Here is an 18411-nt window from a genome sequence, read left to right on the forward strand (position 1 = left end):
GAAAAAGTCACAAACTATTGCAGGAAACTGTTTTTTTCTATACTGTGATGGCCCCACTCAGTACACTGTTGCACATGTATGACCCATGTATCCCTTATGTTACGGTCTATTATCTCATTTCACTGAGATGCTGGGGTCTGAGTGGGCGGTTCTGCCTGCTTGTCGTGCTTGTTCCCAGTGTTCCTTGGCTATAAAAAGTCCAGCCCCTCAGCTCCCTCTCTCTCCCTCTCCCTCCACCCTACGTGTTGCTGGGGCCACAGTCCCACTTGGTTTGGTTGACTGCATCAGACAACATCTCTCAACACACCACGACCACATATCCAGTTACACCACTGATTCCATGAATTAGTGAAGTGACTGTGCAAGGCAGAGACTAGTGAGGGATGCCACTAAGACAATTATGACTCCTCTGAATGAGTTATAAGTCTCAGTGGCTAAGATGGGACAGACTGTACATACAACAACTATTACTCAGGTTCTTCACCAGTCATAGCTGTACAGGAGTTGGTTGGGGTGGGACTGGGGATGAGGGGGGTGGGGGATAGGAAGATAGCAGATGGACAGCAAGCAATACAAACAGAACTCTGGGTTCAGTTAGAATGATATGGTGCAATAACTTCTTTAAGATGGAGCTTAGTCATTAAGAATTTTGTATGTGAGAAGCAGGATTTTAAATTCTATCCTGAATTTTACAGGATTGCATAGAAAAATCTTACCATCCTCCTCCACCGTCTGCAATGTTTCATTGGCATTTCAGACACAGCACTTCAGTGGTTTCGGTCCTACCTGACTGCTAGAGCTGAGTATATGGCCCTTGGGAGAGCCAGATCTAGGCCCCACATTGTCAACTGTGGAGTGCCTCAAGGGTCAGTCCTTGGCCCTACCCTGTTCTCTATCTACATGCTCCCCTTGGGCCACATGTCAGGTTGGATTTCACATCCCCAACATCATTGTCCAATCTCATTGCCTGCCTGGGGGAAACGAGGGCATGGATGAATGACAACTTTCTCCAACTGAACAGCTCAAAAACTGAAGGTCTCCTCATTGGAACCCCACACCAACTCAAATCCTCTCCCCTCACTGTTTTCTCATTTGCTGGTCATGACATTCCCCTCACATCCTCCGTTACAAACCTTGGGGTATGTTTTGACCCCCACCTGTCATTTGACACCCATGTTCAACACATCTGTAAAACTGCATTTTTTCATCTAAGAAATATTTCCAAACTCCGCTCCTCCCTCTCCCTCCCTGATGCTAAGAAGCTGGTCCACACCTTTGTTTCCTCCAGGCTGGACTACTGTAATGCACTCCTTATCGGGAGCCCTGGTAGGAGCCTGCAGAGACTACAGTACATCCAGAACTGCGCTGCCAGGATCCTGATGAGGGTGCGCAAATCCCAACACATCACACCGATCCTTCATAATCTCCATTGGCTCCCAGTTAGGTTCAGGATTGAATTTAAGATTTGTCTCCTGACCTATCACTGTGTCTACGGCAGTGCACCAGTGTACCTTAAAGATCTGATCAGTCAACACAACCTGACCAGGCACCTCCGCTCCTCCGACAGCTACCAACTCCGGGTTCCAAGGTCCAAACTCCACTCTATGGGAGATAGGGCCTTTCAGGCGGCTGCACTGCGACTGTGGAATGCCCTCCCCAACCATCTGAGGGCGCTTGAAGCTTTTAAAAAACAGCTGAAGAGTTTTATGTTTTTAAAAGAGTTACCTTAATCTGATGTATTTCTCTCGCAGATGTTATTATCTGTAGCACTTTGAGATTTGTTTTCAAATGTAAAGTGCATTATAAATTAAATTTATTATTATTATTATTATTATTATTATTAATAATAATAATAATAATAATAATAATAATAATAATAATAATAATAATAATAATAATAATAATAATAAAAATAATAATAAAAATCTTAATGACCAGTAGGTGGCGGTAATGAACCTAAAGTCTGCTTGTAGCCATGAAGAAGAAGCACGGGAAACACTGAGTGAAGTCAGGCACTGGTGAACAGTGAAGGAAGATGAGATTGAGCTTGTTGGGCAGAAAGTTTTCTTTTAAAAATCTTACCGATGGCAGCTTGGATAAAAGCCTGGTTGTATGCAAATTGTACAACAAAGAGTTTTCTGATCACTGCAGCACTTCAAGCCGACGGCATCACTTCAATGTAAAACATGTTGCTGTTAGCACCAGAGCTAACGTTAGCTAACGAGTCATGCTAATGGCTAACGGTGTAGCCATCCCATAATAGACCACTTTTCTAGACAGTGCTTGAGTTTACAGAAAGTCTTAAAATGTTGAATAAAATCGCTATAATTGCACTTAGATTTGCAGTAATCTGTGAATGTAGCAGACAGATGAAAAATGCAGATAAATAGAAATGAAACATTTTTGTGGTTTAAGTTTTTACTCCGTCAAGGCTCTGCCTCCTTGGAGGAGGAATAACCTAAACAACAAAAATACCTCTTTTAATAACTTAATTATAAACTTTTTGTTTATAAAAAAAATTACATAAATAAAAATTAATATTCCTATAAAAAGAACCATCAAAATTCCACCATTTATCAGACCCAGAAAAGATGAAAACAATGAATCTCTGGATTTTCAACTTTCTGAAGCTCCTTGAACTACTTACGCTGATTTTATGTGCCATACAGTGGAAAAAACAACTAAATTCAGGCTTTAAGTCATCAAAATCACTTTTCTCTATGTCCCATTTTCCTTTTTTTTTAACATAAATTTTAAATTATAAACACGTATATGTCTATTCATTGATTCAACTGTCAACCACAATTTGAATGGAAAAACTTCACTTATTGTGTCAAATATTGCTATTTGACAGAACTGCAATTAATTGTGATTAATTAATTACGAAGCCTGTAATTAATTAGATAAAAAATTTTAATCGCGTCCCACCACTAATATATATATATATATATATATATATATATATATATATATATATATATATATATATATATATATATATATATATATATATACACCCACACATATATATATATATGAGAGTAGATACAACAGAAGCAAGGATCTAGTCGTGAGAAAACAAACTCCGTAGACTGTGGATAAGTCCCATAAAACAAGTATTTAGCTGAACTGCACCAATTCTGCGAGGAGCAATGGTCAACAATCCAACCAGAAACTTGCCAGAGCTTGTGAATGGTTAAAAGTGCCTTGCTGAAATGAAAACTGCCAAAGGACATGTAGGCAAATAATGTATTAGCATTGCTGTATACTTTTGATCCAGCAGGGTCTGCCATATTTACAGAAGACATACAATTTATAAAACAACCTAAATGAATGATGTCACAAAGACGCATGTGCTTCAATGATTACAGCATAATGAGTTTCAGGACTCCGATGAAACCTGTCACTGCTGTGACATCCATGGTCTTTACAAATATATGTGCATGTGCTTCGTCTCTTAAAGTGGTAAACTTCCCATTGGAACTACACTTCCGCCTCCTCCTTAGTTAAGCAAGATGGCGACCGTTGTAGAAAGAGTTGATGGATGTGTTGGGTCGTTGGACTCAGACACGGTGTCGCTAAGACAGTCCACCCCTCCACCGGACCAGCCGCACCAGAACAACCCTCTGTTAGGACTACCCATTGTGGCTATTGAGACGATTCTCAATTTTCTGTCTTATGATGAAATCAGCCTTCTGCGGTCGGTAAGGAGAACAAAAACAAGCGAGCTTGAGGGGGAGCACAGCTAATGCTAATGCAGTGCTGAATTTTGGTTACTAGTTCTGTAAAAAAAATAAAATAAAAATACAAGTAATCGTGAATTGTATTTAAAGCCTGTGTTTTTGCAACCGTCTAATTATTGTAGTTGTGGTCGTGGCCCACAATTCTCACGGTGTCGCTACCTCATTGGCAGGACATACTGGCTGAGGAGAAGCTGAAATACAGGAATGATTGTTGAACTGTCTTGAGTAACTTAGAACAATTCAGTTGAGTGCTACGTTCCTGAATATTCTTGCACGCCTCACATTGCTCGTCCCTTATTGATGTCATTTGATTAAGCTGGCTTTAAATAGTTGATGTCTATGGTCTACTCTTGCACGAACTTTACATTTCAGTGAAGTTCTTTAACAGCCTATCCCGTTATTCTGCTACATGCATGATTTTGAGGTTTTGTTAACGCATCTTACAGGCTCATGTTGCAGTGGTTGTTACTTTAAACATTTGTCTGCTATGCAAAATTCTCAGCCTCAGTTTTTACCTTTACATAGCCCTTGTTTTGCATAGGCAGAGGAGTTAAAAGTTCCCTGAAAGCTGACAAATAATGTCCCCTGCTAACTATACATCACCCTAGTGTACATTAGCTTAAATGCTCTGTTTTGTTTTAGCTGAACCATTTTTGTTCATGCAGAACATGAGGAGAGGCTGCAAATCCTTTGACTTGTTGGGAGAAACAAAACCACAGTAAAAATCAATAAATTCCGTCTTAGAAGATGGTTAGTATTAAAGGATTGGGATAAAACAAGAAATCCCTTTAATGGACTGAGCCTTGTGACTTTAAAGTAACTTTAAGCAAAGAATCTCGCTCTTTCTTCCGGCCTCTTTGGGCCTATCAGCATGTTCCCAGTAAGCTTGTTGGTTTTCAGGTCAGACTTTAGTATTGTTTTAATTCAGTAATGAGAGAAGAGAAAGGGACTGCAGTTATCAACAAATCTTACTGTGTTTTTAAAGACATGTATGCAATCCAACGTTTCCTCTCTTGTACTGTTAGCTAGAACTGGAGCCATTACTTTACAATTAGGCTGATTTAATTTTATCATTGGGGGAGTAGACTTGCAACAGGATTTCAGCAGATTGTACAATTTTTTTCCTCAGGACTTTGGACAAATTTGATAAAATAGCAGCCTCCAACTGTCATCATAAATGCCAATGTTTCAATTCCTGAAATTATGATACTAAAGACTGAAATCACTGTCCTCTGTCCAAGCAACTGTGGTAAGAAGACTAGGTTGACAAACCTCTTCCTATGTCGGTCTTGGAAAAATGCTAAAACACCACCTGCTCCCTAGGTCGCTTAAAGCCAAAGTACGACACTCTTCTGTTCATTTTGTACTCAAAACTTCTCTGATCTGACTTCTCCAGGTGTGCAAGCGCATGGATATGATCTGCCAGCGAGTCCTGAATCAGGGCTTCCTGAAGGTGGAGCGTTATCACAGCCTGTGCCAGAGGCAAGTCAAAGCCCAGCTGCCGAGGTTAGTATCTCACTTCGCGCAAGCTTTGCAAGCCAAGTATGTTTGTTGCTGTTGAGGTTTTTCTTCACTGTGAACGAATATCAGCATTGTACCATCACACCTTTTGGACGGGACATTTAAAAGACTGGTTTAGCGTTCAGTCTTTTACCATTTTCTAACTGTGGGTATTTTAACCCCTGGTGGTTGGTGTTGATATTACAGAGGGTCAGCATCAGGCGAAATAAATGCACCGGTAAGCTTAATATTGTGTCGGTCCCCCTTGTGTTGTCAAAACGGCTATGACCCACTAGACTCCACAGACCTTTCAAGGTGTCCTGTGTTTACAGGCACTAAGATGCTTGGAGTAGATCCATTAAATCGTTGAAGTTGCTGTGCGTTTTTCTCATCCCTTGATCAAATTGAGTCCATGTGTACTATTCTCACCAATTAGATATCATAAAATGGAGGCCAATTAAACGATTCAGCCTGTGTGTGTGATGCTAAGTGGTGACTTAGATTTACCACTGACAAGGATGAAGAGGACCAGGATGTGAGGTTTATGTACCCAAATGGGCCAGATGTGTCATCAGTTTTCTCAATCTGATCCAGAGACATACATATCTCTCTGTCTCCTGAATTACCTTGTCCTGCTGTCATTGAACTTGTGATTAACAGTTATATGTTTCTATACATTAAACTTTAATAGAAGTTGTCTTCACCAATGTATTTACCATGGTTTGTCTCCAGGCGAGAGTCGGAGCGGAGAAACCACTCACTAGCCCGTCACGCTGACATCCTGGCTGCTGTGGAGACGCGCCTTTCACTGCTCAACATGACCTTCATGAAATATGTCGACTCCAACCTCTGCTGCTTCATCCCTGGAAAGGTTAGCTCAGCTGCCTGTAGCACACATAACAGCAACAGTAGTATTTTACAGGCAGAAGACCAGTGGAAATGCCTCATTAAAAGGCTTGTTTGGAGTGCAACAGCAAGTTAATCACAGATTTGCTTGGTCTCTATTCTTCAAGTTCTGGCCTTGCGTTGAAGATGGTAATTTGGGCCTATTTTGTAATGAGACAATGAGCCTATGAAGAAATGTTACTTGGAGAAAGATCAGATTAAGCCAACAAATACTATTATTGATGAACTACTTGAAAGGTGTGATAGGATACAATATGAGTATCATGTTGTGAAAAAAACTGTTTATGTTGAAATTATCTCACTGTAAATGTTGCCTTGACCTTCACCTCATTTTCTCTCATAATATGCTGGGCTTTAGCAAATTTGAAAATGCAAAATACTAGTGCTAATACTTCACCTACCATCCTTGTCCAGTCAAATGAAGTGAGCTGCATAACATCCTGTTGAAGGAGGTTTTTGTCAAATGCACATGCAAGGGCCACAACAGTGAACACTGACTTGGAGTAAGAGATTCGAATTGTCCTTACAATGCCCAGTCAACACTGTGACATCAACTTCTTTGATATGCACATTGTTTTCCTTGCTGTTTGTGTTGCTCCTGCACTAGTTAAATTTAACACCTAAATGAACACATTTTGTGTTCTGCATGTGTTGACTTAAATGTAGACAACTATATTGTGTTTAGATTGCAAAATATGTATTTTTTTAAAAAGAAAGTCTGAACTACATTTCCTTAGAAATTAAATAATCTAGTTTAAATCTTGCTTCAGTCATTTCTTTTGTGTCTTGGGCTGTTTTTCTTTGTTTGTGATCATGTTTTGATGTGTATTATCAGGTGATAGATGAGATTTACCGTGTGCTGCGCTATGTGAACTCCACCCGAGCCCCCCAGCGAGCTCATGAGGTTCTGCAGGAGTTGAGGGATATCTCATCTATGGCCATGGAGTACTTTGATGAGAAGATTGTCCCCATTCTAAAGAAGAAGCTGCCGGGGGCTGACCTGTCCGGCCGCCTTATTGGCTCTGCACCAGGTACTTGATGTTTTTCTTTTCCGGTCTCATAAAGTCACTCAAAATATTCACAAAAAAGAAATGTAACACACAATTGCTGACTTAGCACTGCCAGTTTGTTTTCACTTTTGCAGCAGTTATTGTTATGAAAGCATTTCTTCCATATCCCAAAGTCACCCGACCTAAATTCAGTTGATCACATATAGGGGATTTTTTTGAAACGACATGTCAGACAGTGCTCTCCACCACCATTTTTAAAGCACTCAATAAGGGAATATCTTTTCCAAGAATATTGTTCCATCCCTTTAGTAGAGTTCCACGGACTTCAAGAATCAATGCCAGGGTGCTTTGTAGATGTTTTAAAGGTGGCCCGACACCTTAAATGTTCAGCACCTTTCAGGCCAATTCATGGTGTCTACATCAATTGATACTGTAAGGTAAAGTCGGGTACATAAGTATTTGGACATTGACGCAATTTTCAGCATTTCGGCTCTGTACACAACCACAATAGATTTGAAATGAAACAATCAAGATGCACTGGAGGAGCCTGATAACTGAAGGCTCTACATTCTATTCTACTTCTGGAGTCTCTGGTAATATAGATAACTTCATTGTCTGTTCCAAGTTAAAAAAAAAAAAAGAGAGAGTAAGGGCTCTGTTCAGATGATATGGTACAATAAGGTCTTTAAGACGATATGCAGCTTAGTCATCAAGAGTTTTATATGTGAGAAGCAGGATTTTAAATTCTATCTTGGATTTTACAGGGAGCCAATGAAGAGAAGCTAATATGGGAGAAATCTGATCCCTCTTACAGATTCCTGTCAGAACTCTGGCTGCAGCATTTTGCATCAAAAAGAGGTTATCAGCTCTAAAGTCCTGCAGCGACTATTTCACAGTGCTTTTATTGATGAGGTGTGGATGACAGAGAATCTAATCTCACAGTCTTTCCTCATACCAAACTACAAACCACGTTTTGTGTAGTCACAAATGTCAACATTTGTGACTACACAAAACGTGGTTTGTAGTCACAAATGTTGAGCTGAACACTGACATCCACATAAGGGTCCACATGGATGCTTGCAGATTTGGGTTTAAATGACCAGATTAATGTCATGTTTACTCGTGTGGATGTGGGAAAACATGTACAGGGTGGGCCAGAAAGATTTACCCATCGTTTTTTCTGTACTACCCAAAAATGCCTGCAGACAAACATAAGAAACATTGAACACAGTTTCTATACTTTATTCTCTGTCACCAAAAAGATTTACATCTCAATATGGCCACCCTTTGCCTTTATCATAGCCTGGAGACGACTTGGCACTGCCTGGCATGAGCGCCGCACTGTCTCTGCATCAAGTTTTGACCATGACTTCATCAGAGCTGTTTTCAAAGCGGTGACACTGCTGTGAGACACTCTTGAGACATCCCTCTCCAGGATAGACCAGATCGCAAAGTCCATTGGATTGATGTCCGGACTTGATGGAGGCCACATGTTCTTGTCCCAGAAGCCAGGAAAGTGCTGCTTGCACCAGGCCTGTGTGATATTGGATGTGTGAGCTGGTGCACCATCTTGTGTGAAGACATACTGGTTTCCAAACGCATTGGTACACCAAGGCAACACTTTTTCTTCAAGCATTTGAAGGTACACCTGGCTGTTCACTTTCACACCCTCCTGAATGAAGACCAAAGGAGACTTTGAGCCATCAGATGCAACAGCAGCCCACACCATGACTCCAGCTGGCTTCTGACGACGAAAATGAGTTCTGCAGCCTTCGGGTAGGTGCTGTGCACTATGTGCATAAACCCTGTCATTCTGGGAATTGACCACTGCCTGAACGGTGAACATCTTCTCATCAGACCAAACCATGACTTTGTCTGTGGCACTCTGAATCTCCTGCAACATCATTTTCCCCCTGTCAAGCCGTTTCTTCTTAGAAGCGGCTGAAATCAGTTGTCTATGTTGCATTTTTAGTGCTTTCAATCCGAGATCCTGTTTGACGATTCTTCTCAGTGAAGTTCTTGAGATGTTCACTTCCTTTGCTGTTGCCCTCATGCTCCTGCGAGGATTCCTTTGGACTCTCTTTTTCACCCTCTCAACATTCCTTTTAGTACGGACTGAACGTTTTCTTCCAGGGATTGGCTTGCTGGTGGTATTGCCAGTCTCCTTGTACCGTTTCATGACATTGTAGACAGTCTTACGACAAACATTCACCTTTTTCATGACTTGCATTGTTGTCAGTCCAGCCTCCTTCAAGGTAGGGTTGTCACGATTTCAATTTTTTGAGCCACGATTATTGTGGAAGGAAATATTGCGATTTTACGATTATTCACGATTATCGACATTATGAAAGAAAAAAAACCCAGTGTTTGTATTTAAATAAACTCTTTAATAATAGTTAAACTTTTAAACATTTACTGTTCTTATAAAATAAAATAAATTGTTCCAACACATCTTTGTAGTAAATAAAAGTGCAAATTGCATTACAAAACAGTCATTAACTTGAGGAACTTAAAGGCTTCTTTAGCTGCCATCATTAAAACAAAAGTTAGTGAGTAAATTCTAGTAAGTTCTAGTGAAGTGCCTCTTTGAGACTTTTATGTATTATGGAATGTTGCAATTTAATGTATGGTTGATAACGTAGTGTTTACTTTGTAAATCAAACAAAAAAAGAAATAAAAAGAATACATTTAAAGATTCTAAAAACACTTCATTTTAAGCTTTAAATATCCTCCACAATTTTAGACAATATAACTACAGAAAAAAGGATAAATGGGAGTCTTATTTATTTTTACTAAAAAGTTTATATAAACAATTCACCACTAATTTTACAACAATTAATCAAAACACTCGGATCATTTCCCAGGGAAAACTCTAGAGTCTGACAGGAGGTCCAGGCAGACAGACAGCCTCCCTGTCCTGGAGGTTACTGTCTCCTCCACTACTACTGTCAGCGGGGCTTCCCGGACCACACTCCCTGCTGAGGGGACCGGGCCGACAGCATCTTCGGAGGAGGGCACGGGCTTCCGGAGCCAAAACAACCGGCGGGTCGGGAGCTCCGGTTCCCTCCTGCGCTCCCATTCCCCACCCGCCGCGGCCCGCCGCCTTCCCCTCGCCTGCGGACGCAGGAAAGCAGCCCGGCTGCGACGGGCGGGGAACGGGAGCGCAGGAGGTAACCGGAGCTCCCGACCCGCCGGTTGTTTTGGCTCCGGGAGGAAACTCGGGGCGCGGGGGGTCCTCGGGGCGGCCCGGCCGCCGGACCGCTGACTTCGGAACCGACAGTTACCGCGCGTGCGGCGGACAGTCCCATCTTGGCAACCTAATTGCGCACAGCGGCCACAATATTAGGGACACTTCGGCGGGCCGGAAACCCAGAGATTATTTTTTCTTTCTGTGCGACCCGGTACGGGCCGCAGACCGGTGGTTGGGGATCACTGCTGTAGTGTTGCCTACACACGTGCATTAGGCCTACGTCATTGCCCCCCTCCCCCCCTTATTTTTGAAACTTGTGGAAAAAGTTGTTAGAAGCGCTGCACTGGTTGGCACTAACGCGGTGTTTGCTTTACTTTTTTATTGGGAAATGATGATTTTACCTTGACTTGGACATACAGCGATGGATGATTGTCACGAAGATGCTGTATCATGTTGGTTGTATTCGCGCCTTTTGCTGCAACTTTGCGACGACAGGCTTTGCACGTGGGGTGCCCATCAACGAAAACCTCACCTTTAGCATCTTTTGGATACCCAAAGTGATCCCATACTGCTGATTTGAGTCGCTTTTTGGGAGGATGCAAGTCCGGAGGAGCACCCCCGTCAGCCATCCTCAATTTAGCGGTGAGTGAATTCAGTGATGCCGATTAGACAGGAGCGCGCGCACAGGCCAAGGAGCCACTCTCTCTCCACTCTCCACTCAGCGCAGCTCACGCTTCTTGCATTGCACCTCTCGCGAGGCTTTTCTACGGATAATCGTGGTTGTGTAAAATGTGACGAATATCTATTTATAATCGTGGTTATTGTAAAACCGGTTAACCTTGACAACCCTACTTCAAGGCCACAATCTGGTCGCGCTTACCTTTTGATGCCATACTTGACAACCATTTGGAGTATACAAATGAACTTGGGTACATCAACACCTATGCCTTTTAGGAGACACTATCCAAAATTTTAGGTTTCTAGGATAAAAGGTAAGCAAACAAAATAGAAATATACGATGGGTAAATCTTTCTGGCCCACCCTGTATTGGCCTTAAAGCACCTCCGAGAGGGCAGAAATTTGTACTCTTAATGTTGGACGTGACGAGGGTCTAGGGTTTTTTTGTGCAGCTGTATGTAGCCATTAATAATTTGACTAATAATATTTGATGATTAGCAGTGGAATTCTGAAGACCTTTAAACCTTTGTCCTGTTTTCTCAGTTGCAGGTCCATCTACCTCCTTGACCACCATGTCCCTGTTGGCTAAGAATACCCCTTCACGCTCTGAGATGACCAAGGTGCAGCAGCAGGTGAAGGTGAACGGGGCGTCGATGACAGTACTGCGCAGAGAGATGCAGGAAATTCGTGTCAAGCAACTGGAGCAACAGAAGCAGCTGCAAGACCAGGAACAGAAGTTGCTGGAACAAACCCAGGTGATCGGTGAGCAAAATGCCCGCCTTGCCGAGCTAGAACACAAGCTCCGTGAATTGATGGACAGTAGTGCTGCAGCTATGGGAGGACCCAGACCCACCGCAGCTGTCCCCTCCACATCCAGCGCTTCTGCTGTGTCTTCCACTGTTTCCAACACATCTGCTACTGTGTTGGCAAGTGGCAACTTGGCTGCACCCACAGAGCCAGAGGGTGTGGGAGGCTCATCGCTCAAACGCACCAGAAAGAGCGCAGACCTTCCACGACAATCCAAACGGCTGCGCAGCAAGAAATGAAAGACTCTGTCATTTAGTTTGTTTTCTTTTTAATTTTAGGGTCCGACTGATCACACCTTATATCCAATGCCCTATGCCAACCTCCACCCCACCATCATGCATCACATCTACTGTCACACACACCGTGATGCAAACACCTGTTGTGGCGTTGGATAAAACAGTAGTGTTAAATGACTCGCAGCTGCTTGCCGCTAAAACACTGAGCACAGAATGTCATCCAGGACTTTGCATAACATTAACGGGGTCAACATTTGATCATTTCTTATCGCTAAAGGACTGTTAAAGCCGGGTGTTATTCTGTTTTGTTTTTTGTTTTTTTTTGTCAACAAATTCCAAGAAAGTGCTCAAACTATCAATGCCTAACAACTGAAATGATAAACCTTTGCTACATCTCAGAAATATATTGTTTCATTTTTAAAGCAGCTGAAAATTGCAATTTCTAACAAGATGTTTTTTCCACTTATTGGGGACTGTTCTCAGAGGATTAATCCATATTTGCTCTATATGTTCTAATGAGTATTTCAGGCATCAGAACACTGCATGTGAGAATGAGTTAAACTCAGTTTGTGGTAATGCAAGAACATGTCACCCAGTGCAACAGTGTGACTTTTTTTAACACCTTTTGCACAATAATGGAGCTCTGTTTCACAAAGGAATGGGATATATTAGACTTTAGCCAAATAATGTATTTGTGTTATTGTGGAATAGGTTCACTGTTGGTTTGGCTGTGCACATGGAATTTGATGACAAGAACTTAATCTTTGCAAAGAATCTTAGTCACTTAACTAAATCAGAATCTAGGGAGGTGGTTGGCCATTTGCAAGAAGAGTATTTATTAAAAGTTACATTAAAATGACTACAGCTTTTTAGTGAGAATGCCGAAAGGCTTGTGTGTGCAAAAAATGGAAATTCAGATAGTCAGGGACTTTAGTTAATAGAAGTCACATAATACATGCGACTAATGCAGTTACCATTTCTCAAATAAAATCTGCAAAAGACATTTTTTTTAGAAGCATCTTAAAAGAAATTGATGGATATCACAGTAAACATACAGAGTATGGCAATCCTTGAATTACAAGTTAAAATCCTGATTGTTGGGTGTTGTTGGTCATCAGAGAAAGAGTTTTCACTTGGTTCTAAATCCACAAGCATTAATTTCATTCACACTAGCTTCTTCTAAGTTTGCCTAAGTACAATATAAATCATCTAGTTGGTAATTGTTTTTATTGTATCCAAAATGGTTGCTTAGTTGAGTTCAATATGGTTAGTTGTTGAATCATTATAAACAGGAAGCACAGGATCTAAATTAAGGAATAGGGCGGTGTTTGGATAGCATTAGTCCATGTGTCACCTTTTGGCTCTTGCGTTTTCTGCGTGGCAGTGGGTGAAACATGGATTTAGATGTTTGTCAACGGTTTTTCTTTTCCACTGTGCCTCAGTAACTACTGACATATATCATAGTCTCTGATCATTCAGATTGCAGCAGTGACAACAGAACCCACTGGCCGTGCTGTGAGAAACTAGTCACGTCTTTAACAGTTCTCCAGCAAGAACAGATCATTTGTGGGTCTGGTGTGCCTGAAACCACCTGATATGCATGCTTTGCTTTTATGGAGACGCTACAGTATGTGCTGTGCTAAGGAGGACAAAGAACGTTTACAATTACCCTTGATAGCAAAACCTTGTTAGGCATCTGTTCTTTGAAGAAAATGCTAGTCTTTTTACATAATTCACATATTCGCCTACTTACTACTAACAACATACAGCTAAATATTTTTTCACAAGTTTGTTTAGTGTTAATTTTTGTGTGTTGTCTCAACTTTCTGGACAGCCATTGATTTCCATTCATTTCACTCAGACGCCATGACTTGCCTTGATTTTCAAGGTGTTAAAAAAAACAAACTAGCAGCTGCTCAGGTAGACATGTTGGGCTAAAATTTCTATTTTGTCCGCTAAAGTCAATTGATCAAAATAAGAGAGGTAGATCAAGCAGCTGCTCAATCATGTTTAATATCGATGATTTGTTGAAACTATTGTTCTCAAGGCTGGCAGAATATCTGTAGTCAAGGTGAACTAGCTTTTTCTAGAGCTTTCATTTTGTTTGGTACAACTGTGGAAACTCAGCTGCTGGTGAAGAACTTTAGATGTTGTTAAAAGCTCTGGAAAAGCTAGTTTAAATTTTGTTTGAAAACTGAGATGTGATTGAAAGTGCTGGAGAAAAATTACAACATAGACCTTCATTCATTTCCAAAATCTTAACTCAAGGCCCACTTCGGAGCCTTTTTACATAGTTTTCAGCTGCACTTTAGCCTTCAAAGTTGTCAGAGTTGAGTTTGATCATATTTCCGACATCGTCAATGAACTTTAATGCACAGTTTTTCTTGAGCTTTAGAGTCTGTGAATCAGATCATCATGTAAACACTCCTCAATTCTTGGATTAGCTGTAAATCAGTGAAAACAGTGAAAAACATGGTTCTAAAAAGTAAAAGTACCAATGTGAAAAAAATTCTGTGTATGTGATGAAATGCCACACAGTTATCTGTCTCAGAGACGTCTGCCCCATACCAAAACAATAAGGGAAGCAAATTAAAATTTGCCTGACTGCATAAATAGATACCACCAGTGGGAATTGAAAAAATGCTGAAAGTTTTTGACCCTTTATGTTATGTCAAGTAGTGTAAGGGAATTCCCATAGTGTACGCCTGGCTTGCAGTAATAGTAAAGGGGCTCTGGAAATATTAAACTGCTGCTCAGTAGAATGGCTGAGAGTGACATTAGTTTTCCCACCTGTTTTTTAAAAGGTCATCTCTGTGCACTGGCAGTCTTTACTCTCCTGTACAAATGTGTCTCTTGCCTTGTGATGCTAAGTTATCTGTGAGCCCATATTGTGGCTGCACTTTTTTTCTTTGTTTTAAGCATTTCTGTAGTTTGGATGACCTGAACCATTCATGGCATGAACTTTTGGTGAAGACGTTTTGGAATTGAAGTTCCCATCTTGGTGAATACTAGTGTAATGACACTGGCTGGCAAAACACATGAAGATATATTCTAGTGGCTTCATTTGAGACTGCGTCTCAGTTTAGAAAATTGTACGGTAATCTTTATGTACTTTAAAGTGTAGATTGTGAAATATTTCATCTATGTATACCAAGAATCCTTTGAGTTGGCCAACTGAGGGCAAACTGTAAGAATTTGTTGCACACATTACTGTTACAAATGTGCAAATCAAACCTATTAAATCTAAACTTAACACATTTACACTGGTTTGTTTTTGCTGGTAATGTTCTGTGTCCATAGTAGTTTTGTGGGGTACTTTATATCATATTTAACTTTAGTTGACTTTAAACATTTTTGTTTGGGCTGCATAGTTGCTTGGTGGTTTGCACTTTGGCCTTGTAGCTAGATCTCTGGTTCGCATCCCAGCCTTCCTGGGATCTTTCTACATGGAGTTTGCATGTTCTCCCTGTGCATGCATGACTTTTCTCCGGGTACTCCGGCTTCCTCCCACAGTCCAAAAACATGCTGAGGTTAATTGGTGATACTAAATTGTCTGTAGGTGTGAATTCGAGTGTGATTGTTTGTCTCTATAAGTAGCCCTGTGATAGACTGGTGACCTGTCCAGGGTGTTCCCTGCCTTCACCCTAAGTCAGCTGGGATAGACTCCAGCCTGCCACGGCCCTAATGAGGATTAAGCGATGTATAGTGTTAGGATTTATTATTTTTTAAAGGCACTGCTAGCCTAACACTGAAATTGATACCACATATGGGTATTACAATATTGATATTAATAATCATGTATTGTGCAATTAATGCATGGGTTGTGCTTGATCTTTCAAGGGAGAGATATGCATTCAGGTATTAACCCTAGCTGTTCGCACACACACACAAACCACAACATGGAGTGGTTCTACACATACACATTCCAAAGACACACAGAGGTTTTGCTATGCCTCATGGTATACTCCTATTCCCTTATAAGGTAACAGCAAGCTGCACTGAAACTGTTTATTTTAAAAGTGGGAAACCATAACAATCTTCCTATGGGACACCAATAGCCCCATAGGAGATCAAATAGCCATTTCCCTCAGCGTTAATGAGCTACTAGTTGTACTGCAGTACCAGTAACTGCATCACATCACAGCTAACAAAGGAGAAGAAATGACAGGTAGAGCGCGGGAAGTGTTGGAAAGGAGGGTTCTTTTCACAGGGGGCAGCGGCTGTGGATTGGATGAATCGTGTGCCAAGAGATATGGACATATCTGTGCACCAGCCATAGGGAGAACTGAGTCTAAACCATGGTTCATCCCCACCTTCTAGCCATTCGCATTTCATTATTTGAATTATATGTGTATGTTCTATAGCCAATCACATTGCACCATATAGAATAAAATGTTATGTTCACATTTAGATTTCATCCTTTTCTGGGAGGCTGTTTCAAACAGAAGAGGTCCTTGTACAACATTGTTTGAGACACTGACATTAGAAAATAAACAGCTTAATTAGAAGTAGTTTGTCTTCTGTCTCAAATAACAAACACATTTCAGTAGGAACTGAAATGATGATCCAATCTATCCATCAATGCAGACACACTGCTAGCATGGCAAAAAAAGAAGAGTCTGAATAAAAAAAGTATTTCAGTTGAAACAGTGCCCCTCTGTAGCTGCTGATATGGGTGGTTTATGGGAAGTGGTTGTGACTATCTGTGTTCAGGTTCTACTTCTGACTTTTATATATAATCTGCATCCTGTATTTTTAAATCCCAAACAAAAAACAAAGGCCCAGAAATATTCCCCAGTCCATACTGCAGACAAAAGACAAATGAGTTCAAAGGACAATCCACATTCCATAACCCCATTTTCACTCCAACTTTTCTGAGTACACATTTTTTCCCCATGTAGAGGTCATACAACAGAACATTCCATCCAACGATGACGGATGAAATCCTGGGTTGATGTTCGGGAGATTGTATCCATTGTCATGGCATAATTTTCTTGTTTACGCAACAAGAATAATAGAACTTTTCCTGTTCCTTATCAGAACAGGAAAGCTTCTGTTTTCATGTTCTGCACCAGCAGCAGACCAGCACTTAAATAGGCTGACGAATGGCAGCAAGTTTCAAAAATAACAAATTAAATAATGATAGAAATAATATAATGTATCTTCTTTCTTAGAAAAAAATACCTCTGCTATAGCATACATTTTTATCACTGTAAAAAACAACTAGGACGGCTGGGACAGGACATTTATATACATATATATATATATGTATGTATGTATGTATATATATATATATATATATATATATATATATATATATATATATGTATGTATGTATGTATATATATATGTATGTATGTATGTATATATATATATGTATGTATGTATATATATATATGTGTATATATATATATATATATATATATGTATATATATATATATGTATATATATATATATGTATATATATATATATATATATATATATATATATATATATATATATATATATATATACAGTATACTGCCAAAAGTATTCGCTCACCCATCCAAATAATCAGAATCAGGTGTTCCAATCACTTCCATGGCCACAGGTGTATAAAATCAAGCACCTAGGCATGCAGACTGCTTTTACAAACATTTGTGAAAGAATGGCTCGCTCTCAGGAGCTCAGTGAATTCCAGTGTGGAACTGTGATAGGATGCTACCTGTGCAACAAATCCAGTCGTGACATTTCCTCGCTCCTAAATATTCCACAGTCAACTGTCTGCTGTATTATAAGAAAGTGGAAGTGTGTGGGAACGACAGCAACTCAGCCATGAAGTATATATATACAGACCCTTTCCAAAAAATTAGAATACCATGGAAAAGTTTATTCATTTCCATAATTCCATTCAAAAAGTTAAAATTTCATAGATTATAGATTCAGGGCCCACAATTCAAACGATTTCAAGTATTTATTTGTTTATTTTTACATAATTTGGGCTTTCAGCTCATAAAACCCACGAAAACAGGAATTCAAAAAATTAGAATACTGTGAAGAAATCAGCCCAAATTTTGCAGGGCATGAATGTTTTAAACTGAGTGTCACACACTAATCATCTACTAAACTCAGAGCACCTGCACAGGTTTCCCCAGGTTTCATTAAATTGTTTCAGTTTGTTTCAGTTGTCTCAGTTTGGTTCAATATGGGGAAGACTGCAGACTTGACAACTGGCCAGAAGACCATCATTGATACCCTCCATAGGATGGATAAGCTACAAAAGTTCATAGCTAACGAGGCTGGCTGTTCACAGAGTTCTGTGTCCAAGCATTTCAATGGAAAGTCTACTGGAAGGGAAAA

General features: G+C 40.4%; 1 protein-coding gene across 1 annotated transcript; it reads left to right on the plus strand.

The window, feature by feature from the left end:
- Positions 1 to 3498: 3498 nt before the first annotated feature.
- On the plus strand, positions 3499 to 15331 carry fbxo28 (F-box protein 28). The gene is made up of 5 exons (XM_023262826.3): positions 3499 to 3704; positions 5140 to 5249; positions 5976 to 6114; positions 6985 to 7180; positions 11571 to 15331. Exons 1-5 carry the CDS (start codon positions 3516 to 3518, stop codon positions 12071 to 12073), a joined length of 1137 nt encoding a protein of 378 aa, XP_023118594.1. The 5' UTR covers positions 3499 to 3515; the 3' UTR covers positions 12074 to 15331.
- The last annotated feature ends 3080 nt before the right edge of the window (positions 15332 to 18411 follow it).

Source organism: Amphiprion ocellaris, chromosome 16 (assembly GCF_022539595.1).
Source record: "Amphiprion ocellaris isolate individual 3 ecotype Okinawa chromosome 16, ASM2253959v1, whole genome shotgun sequence".
Lineage (NCBI taxonomy): Eukaryota > Metazoa > Chordata > Actinopteri > Pomacentridae > Amphiprion > Amphiprion ocellaris.

Excerpts from the sequence above, each read along its gene's own strand:
- fbxo28 (XM_023262826.3), top strand. The coding sequence starts at position 3,516 with ATGGCGACCGTTGTAGAAAGAGTTGATGGATGTGTTGGGTCGTTGGAC. Across the intron at positions 5,250-5,975 it reads GTCAAAGCCCAGCTGCCGAG|GCGAGAGTCGGAGCGGAGAA; the intron begins GTTAGTATCTCA and ends GTTTGTCTCCAG. Across the intron at positions 7,181-11,570 it reads CCTTATTGGCTCTGCACCAG|TTGCAGGTCCATCTACCTCC; the intron begins GTACTTGATGTT and ends CTGTTTTCTCAG.